This window comes from Acinonyx jubatus, chromosome E2 (assembly GCF_027475565.1).
Source record: "Acinonyx jubatus isolate Ajub_Pintada_27869175 chromosome E2, VMU_Ajub_asm_v1.0, whole genome shotgun sequence".
Lineage (NCBI taxonomy): Eukaryota > Metazoa > Chordata > Mammalia > Carnivora > Felidae > Acinonyx > Acinonyx jubatus.
Genome location: NC_069396.1, coordinates 52,998,785 through 53,018,072, shown reverse-complemented (window position 1 = coordinate 53,018,072; position 19,288 = coordinate 52,998,785). Strand labels below are relative to the sequence as shown.

At 52.2% G+C, this 19,288-nt stretch overlaps 1 protein-coding gene across 2 annotated transcripts in view; it reads right to left on the bottom strand.

Moving 5' to 3' along the window:
• AP2A1 (adaptor related protein complex 2 subunit alpha 1) overlaps positions 1-16,190 on the bottom strand; it is a 30,127-nt gene extending 13,937 nt beyond the window's left edge. Inside the window, exons 1-4 of one of the 2 annotated variants that reach the window (XM_053209949.1) lie at positions 15,981-16,190; positions 5,088-5,156; positions 4,796-4,938; positions 4,416-4,609 (exon numbers count right to left, since the gene is read on the bottom strand). In XM_053209949.1, the coding sequence (XP_053065924.1) occupies positions 4,416-4,609; positions 4,796-4,938; positions 5,088-5,156; positions 15,981-16,047 (473 nt within the window). In that variant the 5' untranslated portion in view covers positions 16,048-16,190. The remainder of the gene's footprint in view (positions 1-4,415; positions 4,610-4,795; positions 4,939-5,087; positions 5,157-15,980) is intronic. The other variant, XM_053209950.1, reaches the window with a different exon arrangement.
• Between the last annotated feature and the right edge of the window lie 3,098 nt (positions 16,191-19,288).

Below are 19,288 nucleotides of genomic sequence, written 5' to 3'. Positions count from 1 at the left end.
CTACCTAAAAAAATATATTCCCCTGTGCTCCTGTCACCGCCAAGGCCAAGCTTCGGGAGTCGAGAGAGACCAGCCGAGCACTCAGACATCCCCGGCCTGGCCGCTGACTCTGACGCAGCACAAGCCCCCAGCATCCATTCCCTGGTGGGCAACTAGGACATCGCCTCTGCTCACGAGTCTGTCACACTGGCCTCCTTCTCGGCCCTCACAGGCACCAAGCTCTCCCCGTTGGGGTAGCCGGCAATTTGTGTCTCACCCAAGCCAATGGTGCCTGCCTGTCCTCATCTTAAAGAAACCGAAAACGGCATCTGTCACCACTGACCACTCCGTCCCATGCGAAGGGTTCTTCTAATCCCGTCCTATGGCCCGTTCTACATTCTCCTCCCATCTCCCTGGCCAGACCTCGACCGGCTGGGCTGCCCCGGGGCTTAGCCTTAGGTCACTCCTCGTCCCCTCTCATGTCTTCCCTGAGGCGCTTCAACTGGCCGTGGCTTTAATTACTGTCCATCCTGCGCTGTCCCGTACGGTGGCCCCAGCAACGTGTGGCTGCTGGACACAGGAAGCGAGGAGAACCCGAGCAGAAACACAACGTGTGTGCGTGTGCGTGCATCACGCTTACAGGTGGTGATGACACGAACGGTTACATGGATAATTTTCATGCTGATCCAAGGTCAACGTGAAAATATTTTAGAGTGACTGGGTTAAATTAAAATATTAAAATAAGTTTCATGCGTTTATGTTCTTCCTTTGTCTAACGTAGCGACTTGAACCGTGGAGAGGCTGTGTGTGGCCCGCGTGCCATTTTTAGTGCTCCGTGCACGGCTCTCCCACACTCGCGCTCCAGCCTCGAGTCCCCGCCATCCAGTCGCCCACCGGACATCTCGGCCCAGATGGCCAATAGGCACCTCACGTCCCACGTGGCCAAACCTGGCTCAGGTCCTGCCTCTAGAGTCCCTGCTCCTCCCCAGTCTTGGTCATCCGCACACCTGTTCACCCTCATCCTCTCTCTTTCCTACCCCCACGTAACCCGTCCCGTCAGCGTCACTTCCCGAACATAGCCAGCCCCCGGCAGTTCTGACCTGGACGGCAACAGACACCTCAGTGGTCTCCCCGCTACCACCCCCCGCCCCCAGTCTCTAGTACTGCTTGTGGTTTCTTGAGCTGCTTGATGCCGAGGATTGGCCTCTTTCACTGTTTCTGGGACATTCTCAGCCGTTACCCGTTCAAACAACGGCCCTGTCACCTTCTCTTCCTTCTCTCTTGCTAGAGCTCTAGATGGCATTGTTAGACCTTCTCTATCTTCCATGACTCTTTTTTTTTTTTAATGTTTATGTGTTTATTTTGAAAGAGAGAGAGAGCAAGCTGAGGAGGGGCAGAGAGAGAGAGAGAGAGAGAGAGAGAGAGAGAAAATCCCGAGCAGGCTCCCCACTGTTAGCGCAGAGCCAGATGCAGGGCTTGAACTCCTGAACCGTGAGATCACAACCTGAGTTGAAATCAAAAGTTGGACGCTTAACCGACTGAGCCATCCAAGCGCCCCATCTTCCATGACTCTTAACCTCTCTCTCTAAATTTTCCATCTCTTCGTTTCTCTGGGCTGCATGCTGGTGAATTTCATCATTTCTACTGCCTGTTTACTAAATCTACGTTGGCTCTGTCTACCCGGCTGCTAAACCAGACCACTTAAATAATACTCTCCATTTCTTTTTCAGATCTGCTTGCACTTCCATTTTTCAACTGTTTTCTTATTTACTGAAACATATGAAACATATTTATGTTACATTATATGTGAATATTCCAATTTGATTATTATTTTCAGCTTCCTTTCTGCTGGTTCTCCCTCATGGTGTTGTACGGCCTGTGTTTAGTGATTTTCGATTGTGTGTTACTCATGTTAACTGGGAGCTTCATCTGTGGTGAAGGCGGGCTTCTCCAGAAAAGGCTGGTTTGCTTATGTCAGGCCTCAGCTACTACCAGCTTAAATCACTTTAAAGTTTGGCTTCAGAACTTGTGGAAAGCCCAGGTAGGGGAAAATCAGGCTGAAAACCAGTGTGTGGGCTGCTCCGTGCCAAGGTTCGAAACAGGTAATTTTGCTGATAGTCCCCGAGGGGATTTATTTCTAGGTCACCCTCACTTTGAAGTGTGGCCTCTGGAGCTTCTCCTCAGACAAGCTTTGTATCCTGTTCCCAGAGGCCGCAGGGCCCCAAAACCAATATCTAGGTTCACCCTCCAAGCAAACTCTGGCTTTGGCACTCTGCTCATTTTCCCAGGTGCCAGGCCCTTCTTAGCTTGTGGCCTGTATGCTCCTCGTTTTCTCACTAGCTCTGAATACGCTGAAGAATATTTCCTTTCTTCTTTTATCCAACATTGATAGTTGGGTTTCAGCAAGAGCATCAGTCAGGAATATAGTCCACCTCCTACTAGAAATACACATTGTACCTTCTCCCATACCAAGCTGGGTGATCTTTTAAAAGTACAAAGCCAGGGGCACCTGGGTGGCTCAGTCGGTTAAGCATCCGATTGTAGATTTCAGCTCAGGTCATGATCTCACGGTTTCGTGGATTTGAGCCCTGTGTCAGGCTCTGTGCTGGCAGCACGGAACCTGCTTGGGATTCTCTCTCTCCTTCTTTCTGCCCTTCCCCCACTCGCCCTGTCTCTGTCTCTTTCAAAATAAATAAACTTAAAAAAATAATAAAATTACAGGGGCGCCTGGGTGGCTCACTCGGTTAAGCGTCCAACTTCGGCTCAGGTCACGATCTCGCAGTTTGTGGGTTCAAGCCCCGTGTTGGGCTCTGTGCTGACAACTTGGAGCCTAGAGCCTGCTTCAGAGTCTGTGTCTCCTTCTTTCTCCCTGCCCCTTCCCCGCTCACGCTCTGTGTCTCTCTCCTTTAAAAAATAAACAAATGGGGCGCCTGGGTGGCTCAGTCGGTTAAGCGGCCGACTTCGGCTCAGGTCATGATCTCGTGGTCTGTGAGTTCGAGCCCCGTGTCGGGCTCTGTGCTGACAGCTCAGAGCCTGGAGCCTGTTTCAGATTCTGTATCTCCCTCTCGCTGACCCTCCCCTGTTCATGCTCTGTCTCTCTCTGTCTCAAAAATAAATAAAACGTTAAAAAAAAAACCTTTAAAAAAATAAATAAATAAAAAATAAACAAACTTAAAAAAATTAAAAAACAAAATAAAATTACAAAGACAATCATGTCATGTGCTTACTTAAAACAAACCAACTGCCTTCCATTTCAATTAGAATAAAATCCAAACTCCCCTCTCTCTCTTGTTCGCTGCACTCTGGCCACAGAGACTGCCTCTTGGTTCCTTGAATGCAGACAGCTCATGCCTCAGGGCCTTTGCACTTGCTGCTCCTTTTGCTTTGGACATTCTCCAACATTTTAAAATAACTATCTTCTCACCATTCTGGTCTCAAATTGCGTCAGCTCCTTGGATAGACCCTCCCTGATGAGTCTATTTAAGCAGCTTCCGCCACCACCCTTGCTGCCCCCACGACCCCTGTTGCCCACTACCCACTTTTGTTTTCTTCACAGCGTTTATCACTATCCGAACTCATCTTACTTTTTTACGTATGTATTTGCTCTTTGGGTACCCTCCCTAGATGTAAGCTTCCTGAGGGTGGGCACAACAGTCCTCTCTTCTCCCTCCTGCCTCCCCACACCCACAACAGTGCCAGCATATTGAAGGCCCTCAAAAAACATTTGATGAGTGACCTCCAGCCTCAGGATGATCGCACAGGCCTACCCCAGTGCTCCTCATCTCATGCCTTTCCCCCTTCCACGGCCAACCATTCCTCCGTGCCCAGGTGTCAGCCTGATGCCGCTTCCTCTGGGAAGCTCTCCCTCATCCCCCGGACTAGGTCAGGCGCCCACCTAAATGTCCTTATGGGCTCCCGTGCCCCACAGCATGGTTCCGAGAGGAAGTATATGGTTCATCCTGCAATTATTCAATGAAAGTTTATTTCCCACTCTGGACCATGAATGCCTGAGAGGGCGATGACCGTGTCCATTTCTGGTCACGACTGTATCCCTTGCGATCAACATGACACTTTGCGCACAGTAGCTGCTTGGCGGATGTGTGTTAAATGAATGAATGAAGAAGCAGAAGTCCTGGAGGGCTGTCACCAACATAACTTCCGGTTGCGACCTCTTCTATGCTACCTATTAAAGGTCACTTAATCAGACAGACACCCCACTGGCTTTGTTGGGGAGGTCGCTTCACACCATTGAGTTGGCTTGGTGAGATGAAGAGAGAGAACCGTGGGGCTGCCACTAGGATCTAAGCCCGCCATTACCCCCACATCCTGGCTAGGAGACCTTGGGCAGGTGATACAACCTCTCTGACCCTCAAACTTGGCTGGACCTTATCTATTCCATCCCAAACCCCACCCCTCCTGGGTCCCCAGTGCCTCACCCAGCCACCAGGATGCGTGGGATGTCAGCGGCAAAGGCCTCGCCCATCTCACGGCTGCCCACGTTGGCGATGCAATGCAGGGCCAGGCACATGAAGGTCGGGTTACGGCTGGCCAGGTCATTCTTGATGGCGTTATTGATGAGCCGGATCAGCTCGGAGTTTGAGTTCACCAGAACCGAGATGAACAGGTAACCCTGGGTGAGGAAGGAGGTGGGGGGCTGAGAGCCTTGTGGCTACTTGGTCCTAGACCCCAACCCTCCCATCCTGGGGTCTGTACTCCTAGTTCCCTCCTCCCTCAGACCCAGGAATCCAGACTCCCAGCTCCCTCCTCCCTCAGACCCAGAAGTCCAGGCTCCCAGCCCCTCCCCACCCGGACTCACTATTTGCTTCTCCGTGTACTTGTTGGAGCTGAGCAGGTTCACAGCTTCCATGTGCCCAAAGTCAATGTCGTGCCCCAGCAGGAAGATGAACAGCAGTTTACACACATACTTTTTCTTACTGTAGCCGTCCAAGGCTTTGTCCCCTAGGGCCAGAGGAAGGAGGAAAGGGGAGGCAGAATGAGGAAGGATCATGCCTACGAGTCCCAAGTATCCCAGTCCCCAATCCCTTCCTCCCTCAGACCCAGGCCTCCAGCCCCTCTCCCAGCCCTAGGAGTCCAGGCCACCAGCCTACCTTTGAACTTAGAGCGGATATTGGCCAGTTCCTTATTGATTCTCTTAATCTCTGCCTCCTTGCTCTTACCTGGGGAGGAGAAGGCAGAGCAGGTGATGAAGGTCGCAGACAGTTGAGCTCCCTGTCCTCATTTTCCTTGGCAAGGCCCCTCCCTGCTGGAAGAGCACACTCTCGCCACCCTGGGGCCTTGGGCCCTGGGGCTGAGGTTAGGCCTGGGCCCCGTCTCTAGCTGGGAGCTTCACGGAGGTGAGAATCATGGCTCAGTGGTCTTTACAACCCAGAGGAGAAGCCTGGCACATAACTTGGGGTGACCCTTGACTTGCTCCCTCCTTCCTCCTCTCACTGTGGCCCCTGAACTGTACTCACCCTATCTCTACCCACAGCTCTGGTTAATGCCTCCACCACCAGCCCCCAGAACTGGCCTGGCAAGAAATATATGATGGATGAATGAATGAATGAATGAATGAATGAATGAATGGTTCGGCTGCCTTCTAACTGTCCCCAAGGACTCTCACCCCTACCCCATCCCCACTGAGCTCAGCATCTCCTGAAAACCTGCTCCTCCCCCAGGTTCCCAATGTCATGAAGGTCCCACTGAGTCCCAGTCACAAGGCCAGACTTGTGGGTGCTGACCTCGTCCACTCCCTTCCTGTCCCTCCATACATCCTGTCGCCCCACAGACCCACTTCCTCCATTTCGCGGCTGCCAACCTCTCCCCAACTTGTCTGCGACATTCCTCCTCTTCTGATAAGATCCGTGGATGGGATGAGTCTAGAGGACTTTCCCTGACCCCAGAGGCTAGGTCCTGTGCTCCCCGTGCTCCTCGATGTTCGGGCACCTCCTCTATCAGGGCAATCCGGCTGGACGGTGACCAGGTCTCTCGGTCACCCTTGCCGCCTGCTGCGTCCCTCCCCACGTCCCCCAGTCCCACTGGAGCCAGACTTCGCCATCTTGTCCTCGACAGGCTCACTCGGCTCGTCCAGACAGAAACCCGGATGCATTAGCATTTCACTCAAGCCGTCGCCACATCCCTTTGGCTTGACCTACAGAACAGCGGGACCCCCGCCACGACCACCGCACCCAGACCCGAATCACTGTACCGGCCTCCTTCCTGGCCTCCCGGCCTCCTGCTGGGGGGACTCCACCCCATGGCTACCAAGCCCTGTGGCCCTGCCCCGGCCACCCCACCAACGTCACCCCTCACCACCTCACTGTGTTCCACCCACGGCCTCCCACGTTCCCTCCTCTCTCAGGGGCCTTGCGTGTGCTGCACCCTTTGCCCGGCCCATCTCTCCCATTAGCTCCTTGTCAGCTGGGTCTCAGCTCTTGTCACCTCCTCCAAGAGCCCTTCTCTGACCACTTTTTTAAAGACAACGCCTTGGGGCACCTGGGTGGCTCAGTCGGTTAAGCGACCAACTCTTGATTTTGGCTCAGGTCATGATCTCACGGCTCGGGACTTCGAGCCCCACTTCGGGCTCTGTGCTGACAGCGCGGGGCCTGCTTGGGATCCTCTCTCTCCCTGTCTCTCGAAATAAATAAATACATTTGAAAACAAAAACAAAGACACAAAAAAACACAGCCAATGCTTTATACTTGTTTCCACCGTTAAAAATAAAAGTCTTCCCTAAGCACATTTCACACCAGGTAACTATTTTATTTATATTTACTGTCTAACCTTGGCTCCCACTTCAGATTATGAGCATCGCTTAGCGGGCCCTGAGCTGCGCTGTCCAATACGGGAGCTCCCAGCCGGGCAGCTCTTGATCACCTGAAACGTGGCTGTTCCGAACTGAGATGGGGTTAAAGTGGCAAAAACACACTGGATCTGGAAGACTGGGGGGGGGAAAGAACGTAAAATATTTCATTGAAAATTTAACAATATCGGGGCGCCTGGGTGGTTCAGTCGGTTGGGCGTCCGACTTCGGCTCGGGTTGTGATCTTACAGTTCATGAGTTCGAGCCCTGTGTCAGGCTCTGTGCTGACAGCTTGGAGCCTGGAGCCTGGAGCCTGCTTCGGATTCTGTGTCTCCCTCTCTCTCTGCCCCTCCCCTGCTCATGTTCTGTCTCTCTCTCTCTCTCTCAGAAATAAATAAACATTAAAAAAATTAAAAAATATATTGGGGTGCCTGGGTGGCTCAGTCAACTGAGTGTCTGAATTCAGCTCAGGTCGTGGTCTTGCGGTGTGTGAGTTAGAGTCCCACACTGGGCTCTCTGCTGTCAGCACAGAGCCCAATCTGGATCCTGTCCCCCTCACTTTCTGCCCACCCCATCTCAAAAATAAAAAAATTTTTTTAAGACAGAGAGAGTGCAAGTGGGGGAGGAGTAGAGAAAGGCGGGGAGTGGGGACAAGGGAGAGACAGAGAGAGAGAGAGAGAGAGAGAGAGAGAGAGAATCCCAAGCAGGCTTCACACTGTCAGCACAGAGCCCGACGCGGGGCTCAAACTCACGAACCATGAGATCATGACCTGAGTTTGATCATGATCAAAATCAAGAGTCGGTCGCTCAACCAACTGAGCCACCCAGGCACCCCTCAAAAATAAATACTTAAAACAAAGAAACAAACAAACAAAAACCCATGCCAGACATGTTGAAATAACAGTATTTTGGTGTATCAGATTATGTAAACATATTATTAAAGTTAACTTTGCCAGTTTCTTTCTCCTTTTACAAAAAAACGTGGCTACAGGAAAAGTGGAAACCACACCCGTAGCTCATACTCTATGTCAGCGGGACAGCGCTGTTCCAGGGCCTCCTCTGGGCTCCACACTGCCTGTGTCACCTCCAGCAGAGCACATGCTGTGGGTGTCGGGGTCTGCCCCTGTCCCCCAGACCACAGGAGGAGCCCCTCGCGGGCAGGGCCAGGATCTGGGTAGCAACTCTGTGTTCCAAGGGCCTACCAAGTGCCGACCTGAGAAGAGGCATGAAGACATGAATAAGGGCCTTAAGAAGTGCACGTTGGGGCGCGTGGGTGGCTCAGTGGGTTAAACGTCTGTTTTCAGCTCGGGTCATGATCTCACGGTTCGTGAGTGCGAGCCCCACGTCGTGTTCTGTGCTGACAGCTCGGAGCCTGGAGCCTGCTTCGGATTCTGTGCCTCCCTCTCTGTCTCTGTCCCTCCCCCGCTCCTGCTTGTGCTCTCTCTCTCTGCCCTCAGGAAGGGGATGGAGGGCCTGGGGATGACAGTGGGACAGGGTCTCTGGGACCCAGGCGATGAAGGGTCAGTTCTTCAGCGATGAGCCGGAATTGGCCTGTGTGGCCCCAGAGGCCATCTGATCCTTCATGTAGTAATTACTCGGTTCCTGAGCCCCACGGGCCAGGCCTGAGTGGCGCAGCGACACGGGGCACCCAGGACCCCCGCGGACGTTGCACTTGTGATTTGCCTCCAGGGGCTCCTGGCCTGATAGGGCGCAGGCGATCAATGAGCCCTGTCCCCACACCTGAGTGAGACGCGCAGGGACAGAGGCCGCTTGGGGCCCTTGGTGGTGGCTGCCTCGAGGAGGGGACATTTGAGGAGGGCAGTGAAAGGTGAGCAGGGTTCAGGAGCAGTTCACGGGAGAGGAGAGCCTGTGTGAGGGTGGTGGCAGGGGGTGGGGGACAGCTCCCAGCAAGGGTGCAAGGTGCACGCTCTGTTCTCCTTATTTTTACCTTTTTTTATTGTTTTTTGTTTTTTATTATTTTTTTAGATGGCCACAACTGTTTTAAGTGCTTGCGTTAAAACTATTCTGTAAGGACCAAAAAAAAAAAAAAAAAAGTCCCGTTTTATAAATGGACCATATATAACAAACCGCCTGCTTAAACGTCATCGCAGATAGATGGACACTTGAACAGCAATTGAATTTGGGGCTAGAGCATTTTCTGGGCTTTGTTTAAACCTCTATGAAAAGCTTCGAGCCCACCTGGGTGGCTCAGTGGGTTAAGCTGCTGACTCTTGGTTTTGGCTCGGGTCACGCTCTCAAGGGTCACGCTCTCAAGGTACGTGAGTTCGAGCCCCCCTCTGGGCTCCGTGCTGGTAGCGCAGAGCCTGCTTGGGATTTTCTCTCTCATTCTCTCTCTGCCCCTCCCCCCCAACTCGTACATTTTCTCCCTCTCAAAATAAATGAATAAACTTAAAAAAAAAAAAAAGCTTCGAGGAGCAGGCAAAACTAACCTATGGTGTTGGATGACAGAGCCGTGGTCATCCTTGGAGGGGGGTCGGGGCTGGGAGCGTTGACAAGGAGGGTGCCAGGGAGCTAAGGATATTGTTTCTGCATCTGGGGGGCCCGTTCTGTAGCTGTGTTCAGTCAGGAAAAGTTCATCAAGCTTCACACTTATATCTGTGGGCTTTTTTTTTTTTTCATTAAAAAAAAAAATTTTTTTTACAGTTATTTGAGAAACAGAGTGAGACAAAGCGTGAGCGGGGGAGGGGCAGAGAGAGGAAACACAGCATCCGAAGCAGGCTCCGGGCTCTGAGCGAGCGGTCAGCACACAGCCCGACACAGGGCTCGAACCCACAAACCACGAGATCATGACCCAAGCTGAAGTCGGACGCCTACCAACTGAGCCACCCAGAGGCCCCTGTGGGCTTTTTTATACATATGCCAGCTCCGTGTATGGACACATGCATATGTAAATTAATAGATTTGCATATTAAATTATATATAAATATACATATTTTTGAGATTATTTATTTTGAGAGAGAGAGAGAGAGAGAGAGAGAGAGAATGCCTGGGGGAGGGGCAGAGAGAGAGGGAGAAAGAATCCCAAGCAGGCTCTGTGCTGCCAGCATGGAGCCCAACATGGGGCTCAAACTCACAAAACTGTAAGATCTGAGCCAAAATCAAGAGTTGGATACTCGACTGACTGAGCCACCCAGCACCCTAAATATACATTTTTATGGAGAAGAAATCACCTATGCAAAGACCGTATGAAGCATAGAGAGACAACCTAAAAAATATTTACAGAATATATGTACGTGCGTATATATTTTTTTCTGTAAACACTCTTTAACGGTCGTGGGATAGAGCCCTGCGCTGGGCTCTGCGCTCGGCATGGAGCCTGCTTGGGATTCTCTCTCCCTCCGCCCCTCCCTCCCGCTCACTCGCGCATGCGCTAGCTGTGTCTCAAAGAAAGGGGACAATAAATACATAAATCAATCAAATCAAATCAAATCAAATCGAATCTCAGGGCACCTGCGTAGCTCAGTCGGTTATGCATCCGACTCTTGATTTTGGCTCAGGTCACGATTTCACAGTTCATGGGTTCGAACTGTGGCCGGCTCTGCGCTGACAGCATGGAGCCTACCTGGGATTCTCTCTCTCCCTCTCTCCGTCCCTCCCCCACTCTCTCTCTCAAAATAAATAAACGTTAAAAAAATTATTTAAAAACCCAAAAAACAAAAACCCCAAATCTCAATTCAGTTACTGCGACGTACGCTTGGAACAACTCAGGTACTTTGTGAATCTGCTTTTTCGACCCTAAGTTGTACGAACTCTTAATGCAGAACGAGTATTTCCAGGGAAACTGTGGCTCTGGTTGAGAAAGGAACATCAACTGTCTCGTGAATATTTTTTTTAAATATTGATTACACATTCAAATAATACGGCGGACGTTCTAAGTAAAAGACATTAAACTTTCACTGGTTTTACTTTTTTAACGTGGCTATTGGAAAATGTGAGCTTGCGTACGCGGCTCGCTGGGTCAGATGTGCTCTGTGCTATCAAAGCCATTGCCACCCCTGAGAGGAAATACTCTCCGTGAAGAACCGGCTGCAAAAGAACACAGCTGCCGAAAGCATCCCTGGGCGGCCGCCTGCCATGTGAAGGGTGCACACACCGATGTGTCAACCCTCAGCCTCTGGGCAGAATGCAGCACCTGAGGGCAGGGACGTGTGGCTGCTTCACTCCCAGGGGGCATCCCCTGGGTTCACAACAGTCCCGACACGGGAAAGGTGTTGAACGCAGATTGTGGACCAAGAGTACTAGCTGGCACACAGAAGTGGGTGAGGCTGGGGCTCAGTGAAGTCCTGTCATCCTCCAGGCCCTACAGATCCACTAGTTAGTTCTCTCTCGGACTGCAACTCCTGCCCTCCCTGCCAGCCGCGGCCTCCTCTTCCTGTTCCTCCTCCTCCTTGAATTCCTCCTACACCGCAAGCATAGTCCTGCCTCAGGGCCTTTGCACAGGCTGTGCCGAGAACTTCCTCCTCCAGATTTATGCGGGCCTATTTCACCCACCCCATTTGATTCTTTGCTCCAATGTCCTCTTTTCAGCAAGAGACTGTCTGAGCAGCTTATATAAGAGCACTATCCCTAACCTTGTCCCCATACCCCTTCTCTGCTTTATTTCCTCCCAACACCCACTGCTACCTGTCTATACACCTGAATACTCTATATTTACTCGTGTACCAATCTGTGCTCCCTTAGAATATGAGCATGAGAATATGAGAATATATATTTCCATAGAATATGAGAGAGAGGACTTCTGTTCACTGTTGTAGTCCCGTTACTTAGAGCAGCATCTGGTTGCCGGTAAAGATTGATTGGTTCATTCATTCGTTCATTTCCTTATTCATTCAACTAGCAAACATCTCCCAAGGACGCCTGTGGGCCAGGTCCCACAGGGGGCAGAACTGGGGACCCTGGGAAGGATCAGAGCAGGGCCTGTGCTCCAGGGGCTGGGGGAGATGCCACAAACGGAATGGGTCACACTTTTGGAGTAGGATGCACCCCAATGGAGGAGCTCAGGGCACTGTGAAACCCAGCACCACTCCCCCTTTTTTAATCACTCACTCGCAAACTCTCCTCAGGCCTAGTGGTAGCTGGGGCCCTAGAGGGAGGGCAGCCCCAGCCTGGGCCCGGGGAGCTCCCAGGCAGATTAAGTGACTGGGAGGCAGATCCCCGCTCCAGACAGCACAGGACGAAGCCCTCAGGCCAGGCCCAGCCCAAACCTTTCCCCTTCTTATCGGCAGAATTTGCCCTTCCTTGCCCTCCTTCTCAAAGCCTGCCTTTCATCTCCTTCTAGAGCCTTCCCCCTGAACTCCACTCTGCCCTCCAGATTCTCCAGCAGGATGGCTCAACACTCCTCTCCCTCCTCCACCTGCTCGGCTCCGGGCCCTGGCTCATCCACATCCCTCAGGCCTTCGGTTCCCTCACTCCTGCTTGAAACCCTCCCCAGTGTTCTCAGGACAGACACCAACTTGGCCTCTGCCCACCTGTCCAATCAGATCCCATCCTGTCCCTCTGTGCATCAGCCACACAGGCCTTAGCTCAGTCTTGCTTGGGCCCCAGGACCTTTGCACTGTTGTCCCTCTGCCTCCCCAGCTCTTCTCTGCCTCCCTTGGCCTGGCTAACTATGCCACATTGTCTGAGCACTGCAATCAGATAGAGCTTTCATTCTCTCGACATGGTGGCCCTCTCTCTCTCACGGACTTAGGACAGCTACACGTTTTTTCCACTTAAAAAAAAAAAAAATTGAGGGGCGCCTGGGTGGCTCAGTCAGTTGGGCGTCTGACTTCGGTTCAGGTCATGATCTCACAGCTGGTGAGTTCGAGCCCCACGTCAGGCTCTGTGCTGACAGCTCAGAGCCTGGAGCCTGCTTTGGATTCCGTTTCCCTCTCTCTCTGCCCTCCCCGCCTCACATTCTGTCTCTGTCTCTTAAAAATAAATAAGCATTAAAAAAGTTTTTTAAAAACTGAGATACAATTCACACAACCATAAAGTGGGCAAGTCAGTGGTCTCTGGTATATCCACAGTCTTGTGCAACAATCACCAAGATCTATTTCCAGAACGTTTTCATCACCTGGTCTGGACACCTCAGACAAACGAAATCATACATGTGGCCTTCTATGTCTGGCTTCTTTCACTTAGAATGAGGTTTTCAAGGGGCGCCTGGGTGGCTCAGTCGGTTAAGCATCCAACTTTGTCTCAGGTCATGATCTCGCGGTTCGGGAGTTCGAGCCTTGCATCGAGCTCTGCGCTGGCAGCTCAGAGCCTGGAGCCTGCTTTGGATTCTCTGTCTCCCTCTCTCTGCCCCTCCCCTGCTCACACTCTCTCTCTCTTTCTCTCAAAAATAAATGAATAAACATTAAAGAAAATAATAAAATAAGTAAATTTAAAAAAAAGAATTTAGAATGAGGTTTTCAAGGTTCATCCATGTGGTAGCGTGCGTCCTTCTTTTTGATGGCTTAGTAATATTTCATGGCACGGGGTACCACATTTTGTATATCAATGCATCTGACGATGGACATTTGGGTTGTCTTGTTTCCGCTCCTGGGCTACGGTGAATAGCCCTACTATGAACATCTATATACATGCGTTTGTGAGAAGGACTGCCACCATTTTCATGCAGTACCTGTCTCCTTCATGGGACTGGGAGATTTACAAGGGACACAGACCAATCTGTCCTAGTCACCACTGTGTCCCCAGCGCCCTTGGTAAGGTTTGAAACACACCAGCCATTCAACAGTTACTTGACGAGACGATGAAGGACCAGAGGAATCCCTGATTCTCTAGCCCCAACCCATCTGGCTCAATTCCCCCCGAGTCAGAGTCTCCCCCTTCTGGGGTCCTGCAGCGACACCGACCTGTTTTCTCTTTCCTTCCCCACCTCCATCATCCAATCCCTCTGCAAATCCTCCAAAACGTGTCCCCAAACCAACCACTTCTCACCCCGGGTCAAGCCAATACCATCTCTCACCCGGATGCTGGCAGCAGCCCCTAATCATCTCCCTGCTTCCGCCGCCACCTCGAGTCTCTTCTCTTCACAGAGGCAGAGGAATTATTTTAAAACATCAAGCAGCTCGCATCCCTCCTGCCTCTAAAGCTTCCTGCCGCTCTCGTTGCACTCAGAGAAAGGCCAAAGCGCTCTCGGAGGCCCACGAAGCCCTCTACAATCCGTGGCTGCCCTCATCTCCCGCCCTCTCCCCCTTCAGCTCTTACCTGAACACACGCTAAGCACGCTGCAACCCCAGGACCTTTGAACACACCATTCCTCTGCCTGGACCCCCCCCACCTTGCCTCCAAAATCTGCAGGGCTTGTTCCCTCGCTTCACTCAAAAGTCTACTCACGAGTCACCTCCAAGCCCCATCTCAATCCCGGCTCCTCCTCCCAGTCACCCTCTGACCTGGTATCATTTACTGTAGTTCTGTGTTTATTCTCCATCTCCCTCACGGCATGGGGGCTCCCAAGCCGGGGACTCTTGTTCACTGTTGGAGCCCAGTCCCAGGCAGTGTCAAAAGGGGGTAACGAAAAAGTATCTGTCAAATGAATGAATGAGTGAAGGCAAGGTGCTGTCATCGGCGGGGCTTGCAGACAAAACTGAGCCTTAGAGAGGTTAAATGAGTCGCCGAGGGTCACATCCGTGACCGGCATCAGAGGCCACACACACCTACTCCTAGCACCCTCCCCCACCTAATCCACAACCCCTCCTCACTCACCTCTTTCCGTAACAACTATTAACATCTCTCCTCCACCAGACACCCAACAGCCTCCAGCCCTCTCGTTCACCTCCGACATGCCAGATCCTTTCATACCTCCCCAGTTCTACAGTAATCACAGAGGCCGCTCTTCAGACCCACCGAAGTGACAAAAACAACAGCCAAGACCGCCCAGTGCCTGGAATGTGCAAAAGGCCTCACTCACACACATTATCACAACCACCTCATCAGGAAGGTGCAATCAGCAGCCCCTGCTGACAGATGAGGAAATCAAGAGGTGAAGTCCCCCGTTCAAGGTCACATGGCCGGGGAGTGACAGCGCTCGAACTCAGACCCGGGTCTGGCTGACCCCAGAGCCCGCGCAGATAGAGCCTCGGAAGCTCTTGGCAGCTCCAAACACCAACACCCACTCCCAGGAGTTGGGAGCTGACTTGGCGCCAGGCCTCTCGTCGTCACGACGATCCTTCCTGCTGGTGATCACTGTCCCCATATTGAGGTGGTCAGACGGGAGAGGACTGTAGATTCAGGAGTGCCCTGCTCCCTGACCCTTGACCTCTCTCTGGAACCAGGCTTCCTCCAACCCTTAGCTTTCCAGATCTCCTCCCCGCAAATTCCCAAGGCTCCCTGGGCCCTTTTTTGAGCTCTGGGCTCTCCCGGTTCTGACACATCCTCCAAGCCCCCACTTTATAATGTCCTCTTCTTTCCAGGCCCCCAGCTTCCTGTCTCAGGTTCTCCCAACACCCTCCACCTGCAGCACGTATCCTCCGTGTTCCTGGATCCCTCTTTCCCCCTTAGTAACCCTTCTAGTCTCCTCACCACTGCCCTCCATGTCTACTAAGCCATCCTCCATCCTGGAGCTCCCCTATCCCTCACCAGGGTCCCACTATGGTCCCCCACCTTCCCATCTCTCCTCCCCAACCCTCTGGGACGTCGTATTACTCTCAGGCCCTCTCTATGCACTAGCCAGGAACCTCAGTGACCTACCTAGCCCCTTCCCTTCTATGACACCCCCTCATTCAGGCCCTCAAAGCCCGGCACCATTATGCTTCCTGTGTTTCACGTCCTCCAGGTCCCCTCTGGCCTTATCCCACTCTATCGCCGCACAGGGGACCCCCCCCTCCACTCGTGCACCTCCTTCTCTTTCTATCGACATCAGGGATTTCTCTAAGCCCGTAGCTAATAGGTTCCCCAAGCCTTTCTATCATTCCCAGGGAACACCTCTAGGGTCCCCAGCCCTGGGACCTTACTAGCCTCCTCTCCTCTAAGACCCTCCCGGACGCCTCTAGTCACTCCGTGTCGTCACCTCAAGAGGCACTCTATGACACCCTAAGTCTCTCCACTCCCCCCACCCTAAAGTTCCCCCCGGGGCCTCTCTATTCTTCCCCTCTACGACGCAAAGGCTTCTACGCCCGGGCCCCTCTGTAACCCCCGAGTCCCTCAATTCCACGCTCCCCCTCCCTCCAGTGTCCCCCGGCCGCGCTCTCACAGTTCCGGATGTCGGAGATGAACACCGCGAGCCCCCGCATCCCATCGCCCTTGGAGACGGCCGGCATGATGGCGGTGGTGTCGGCTCCAGGCCTGGCCGGGCAGGGCACAGCGCAGCGGGGGCTGGCAGGCGGGGACCGGGAGGAAAGGACCCCAAGCAGCGCCTAGGAGCCTAGCCGGCCGGGGGGGAGGGCGGGCGGGCTGGCTGGCGGGCGGGCTGGCAGGCCGCGGCTCCGCCTCCGGCCCCTCCCCTCGCGCCCGTCGTACTGAGCTATCAGTCTCCCATTGGTCCGGATTACTGCCGCTCAGACTCGGGCTCAGCCCTCGCTCCCTCTCTCATTGGCCGCTGGACAAAGGCACGCTGCTACGATTGGCTCAGCGGCCCGCTATTTCCGTTCGCAGGAAGGGGGTGAAGAGGCGTTGCCCGAGAGACGGGCGGAGTTCGGTTGCGTGCTATGGGACCTCCCCCTCCGAGCGGCCGGGTCCGATGCTGATTGGATCCGGCGAAGGGAGGGATTGATAAGAAGGAAGGCGGGGGAGTGGGCCTGGGAGGCGGGACTGGTGTTGACTATGTCCAATGAGCAGGTAGATCGCCCACGCAGGCGTCGCGGATTCGCCAGGCCTGTCCTATTCCCGCCCCCGAGTGGGCGGCTGTGGGGGCGGGAGAAGTGCGTTGATAGGTAGAGAAGGAAAGTGAATGGGGGTTGTCACTCAGCTGGACTAGGATAGGTGGAGCGCCGCCTGCAATTCCCTGCTGCAGAGAAGTGGTTGGGAGGGGCAAACAAATGTGAGGTGTTTACTGCGCAAGCGTTCCCGATTCCCTTTCTCCCTCCTCTCTTCCACCCCGACTCTTTAAATCTTCTTCCAGGAAGTCTTCCCCTCCCCCTCCCTTGTCTAGCGGCCTAGATGTCGAAACCAAATTTCTTAGAACGGGGGAAATACGAATTCAAGTCTAGTCCTGTTAGGCATACGTTAAATCTGACGTCCAGAGAGGTTGAGTGACTTGCCCAAGGTCACACAGCTCAGAAGAGTAGAGCGGGGATTTAAACTATATTTTGTCTTTTAACCACTTTCCCATATACAATGCCTTTTTTTTTTCAACCATAATGCCATTCTACACATTGTGAATCTCTCCACCTAACTTGGAGCTCCTCCTGAGCAAGAATGGCATCTCGTACTGAAGAACGCTGGTTCAAAGGAAGGAATAGATGAATCTCCTTAGTTTAGCCCAACCACCACCCCTTGGCACCCAAGCCCCTCTTTGATTGACTTTGATTTTGGGGAAGGACTACAATTCTCTGGGCTATTGAGAAATTTGGGGTAAAGGGAACTGAGAGAGTCCATTTCTGTCACCTCCAGGAACTAAACTCCACAACACTTGTCTAATCTCAGAAGTCTGGTATTCTTGGAATGAGCCTTGAGGGAGTGTCCTGGATCCTGTGAACTTCCACTCTGAACCCCCAGGGGATAGGGACCGGGACAAGAGCTGGCCAGGCTGCAGCGTTTCACAGATTGGTCCATTTGGGTTTCCAGGAATGGGGCTTGGGAAAATCATTCTGGATTCTAGGAGGAAGGACATGCTGAGCTGTCTTAGTGACCAGGAAAGTCCATTCCCAATATGGGTTGGGGGTGCTATTTGCCCCTAAAGAACAGAGAGTAGAGGACCAATTAGGGGCGGCGCCTGGGTGGCTCAGTTGGTTCAGCCTCTGACTCTTGGTTAACCCCACATAGGGCTCCATGCTGACAGTGTGGAGCCTGCTTGAGATTCTCTCTCTCTCTGCTCCTTCCTTGTTCTCTCTCTCAAAAATAAACTTAAAAAAAAAAAAAAACACAACGAACAACTAATAGGAATGTGAGTTGGAAAAAGTCATTTTTATGGAAAGATACGTTAAGCATTGCAAGGACTGAAGGAGCCCTGAAGGAGTGGGTTAAGCATTGGATTCTTGATTTCGGCTGAGGTCATGACCTTACGCTTCATGGGTTTGAGCCCTGCCTGCCTCCAGCTCTGCACCAACAGGGCTGAGCCTGCTTGGAATTCTCTTTCTCCCTTTCTCTGCCCCTCCCCCGCTCTCAAAATAAATTAACAAACTCAAAAAAGAGGAAACACTCTCTCCCGGAGAATATCTTTAAAAATACATATTCCTGACAGGATTCGAACTTGTCCTCTTTTTGGACAAGAGAAACACGGAGAGTCCCAAGAACAGGAAAAGTGTGTCTAAGTGTGCCTTCCCTGCCTCAACTCTGCACCTCACTTTAACCCAACCACCTTCCACCCTTTGCCCAGGGCCACCTGAAGCCAGATGGAGTTAACTCTGGGCTCAGTATGGGGGGGAAGGATGTCCTGAAATTAGGTCCTGATATAGATAGGTGGGGGAACTCAGTCCTCCCTCCACACATACCCTACCCCAGAGTCCATGAAGTAACCAAAACTTAATTTTCAAGACTGGCCCTAAAGCAAAGGCATTCTGGATTCTAATAGGGAGTCAGACCAGGAAGGCTGATTTAACTTTCTGGAAAACCTGGGATTGTTTGATCCTGTGTGGGGGGCAGTCCTGGACCCTCCCCCCCATCACAGGAACTCATGACCCCTGTTGAATTAGAGCGGTACTTATAAATAAAAATACAGTGGGAGCCACATATATAATTTTCAACTGACTCGAGCTACATTTTTTAGTTAAAAAAGTGAAATTAATTTTAATAATATATTGTATTGGGGGCGCCTCGGTGGCTCAGTCGGTTAAGCGTCCAACTTCGGCTCAGGTCATGATCTCGCGGTTCGTGAGTTCAAGCCCCGTGTCAGGCTCTGTGCTGATGGCTCAGAGCCTGGAGCCTGTTTCAGATTCTGTGTCTCCCACTCTCTGACCCTCCCCCGTTCATGCTTTGTCTCTCTCTGTCTCAAAAATAAATAAACGTTAAAAAAATTAAATAATATATTGTATTGAAGCCAACATACCCGAATACTATCATTTGAACATATTTGCCATTCTAATTTTCCTAAATCTTTGCTTTTGTTTTGAGACAGGGAGCACATGTGCAAGTGGGAAAGGGGCAGAGGGAGAGAGAGAGAGGGTCCCAAGCAGGCTCCAGGCTCAGCACGGAGCCCAACTCCAGACTTGATCCCACAACCCTAGGATCATGACCCGAGCCAAAATCAAGAGTCAGATGCTCAACCAACTGAGCCACCGAGGAGCCTCTAATTTTCCTGAGTCTTTGAAATCCTGTGTTTTCTACTTAGAGCACACCTTGATTGAGACTCACCACATTACAGGCACTCAGTAGCTAAAAGTCATTGATTGTGCCTGTGAACTT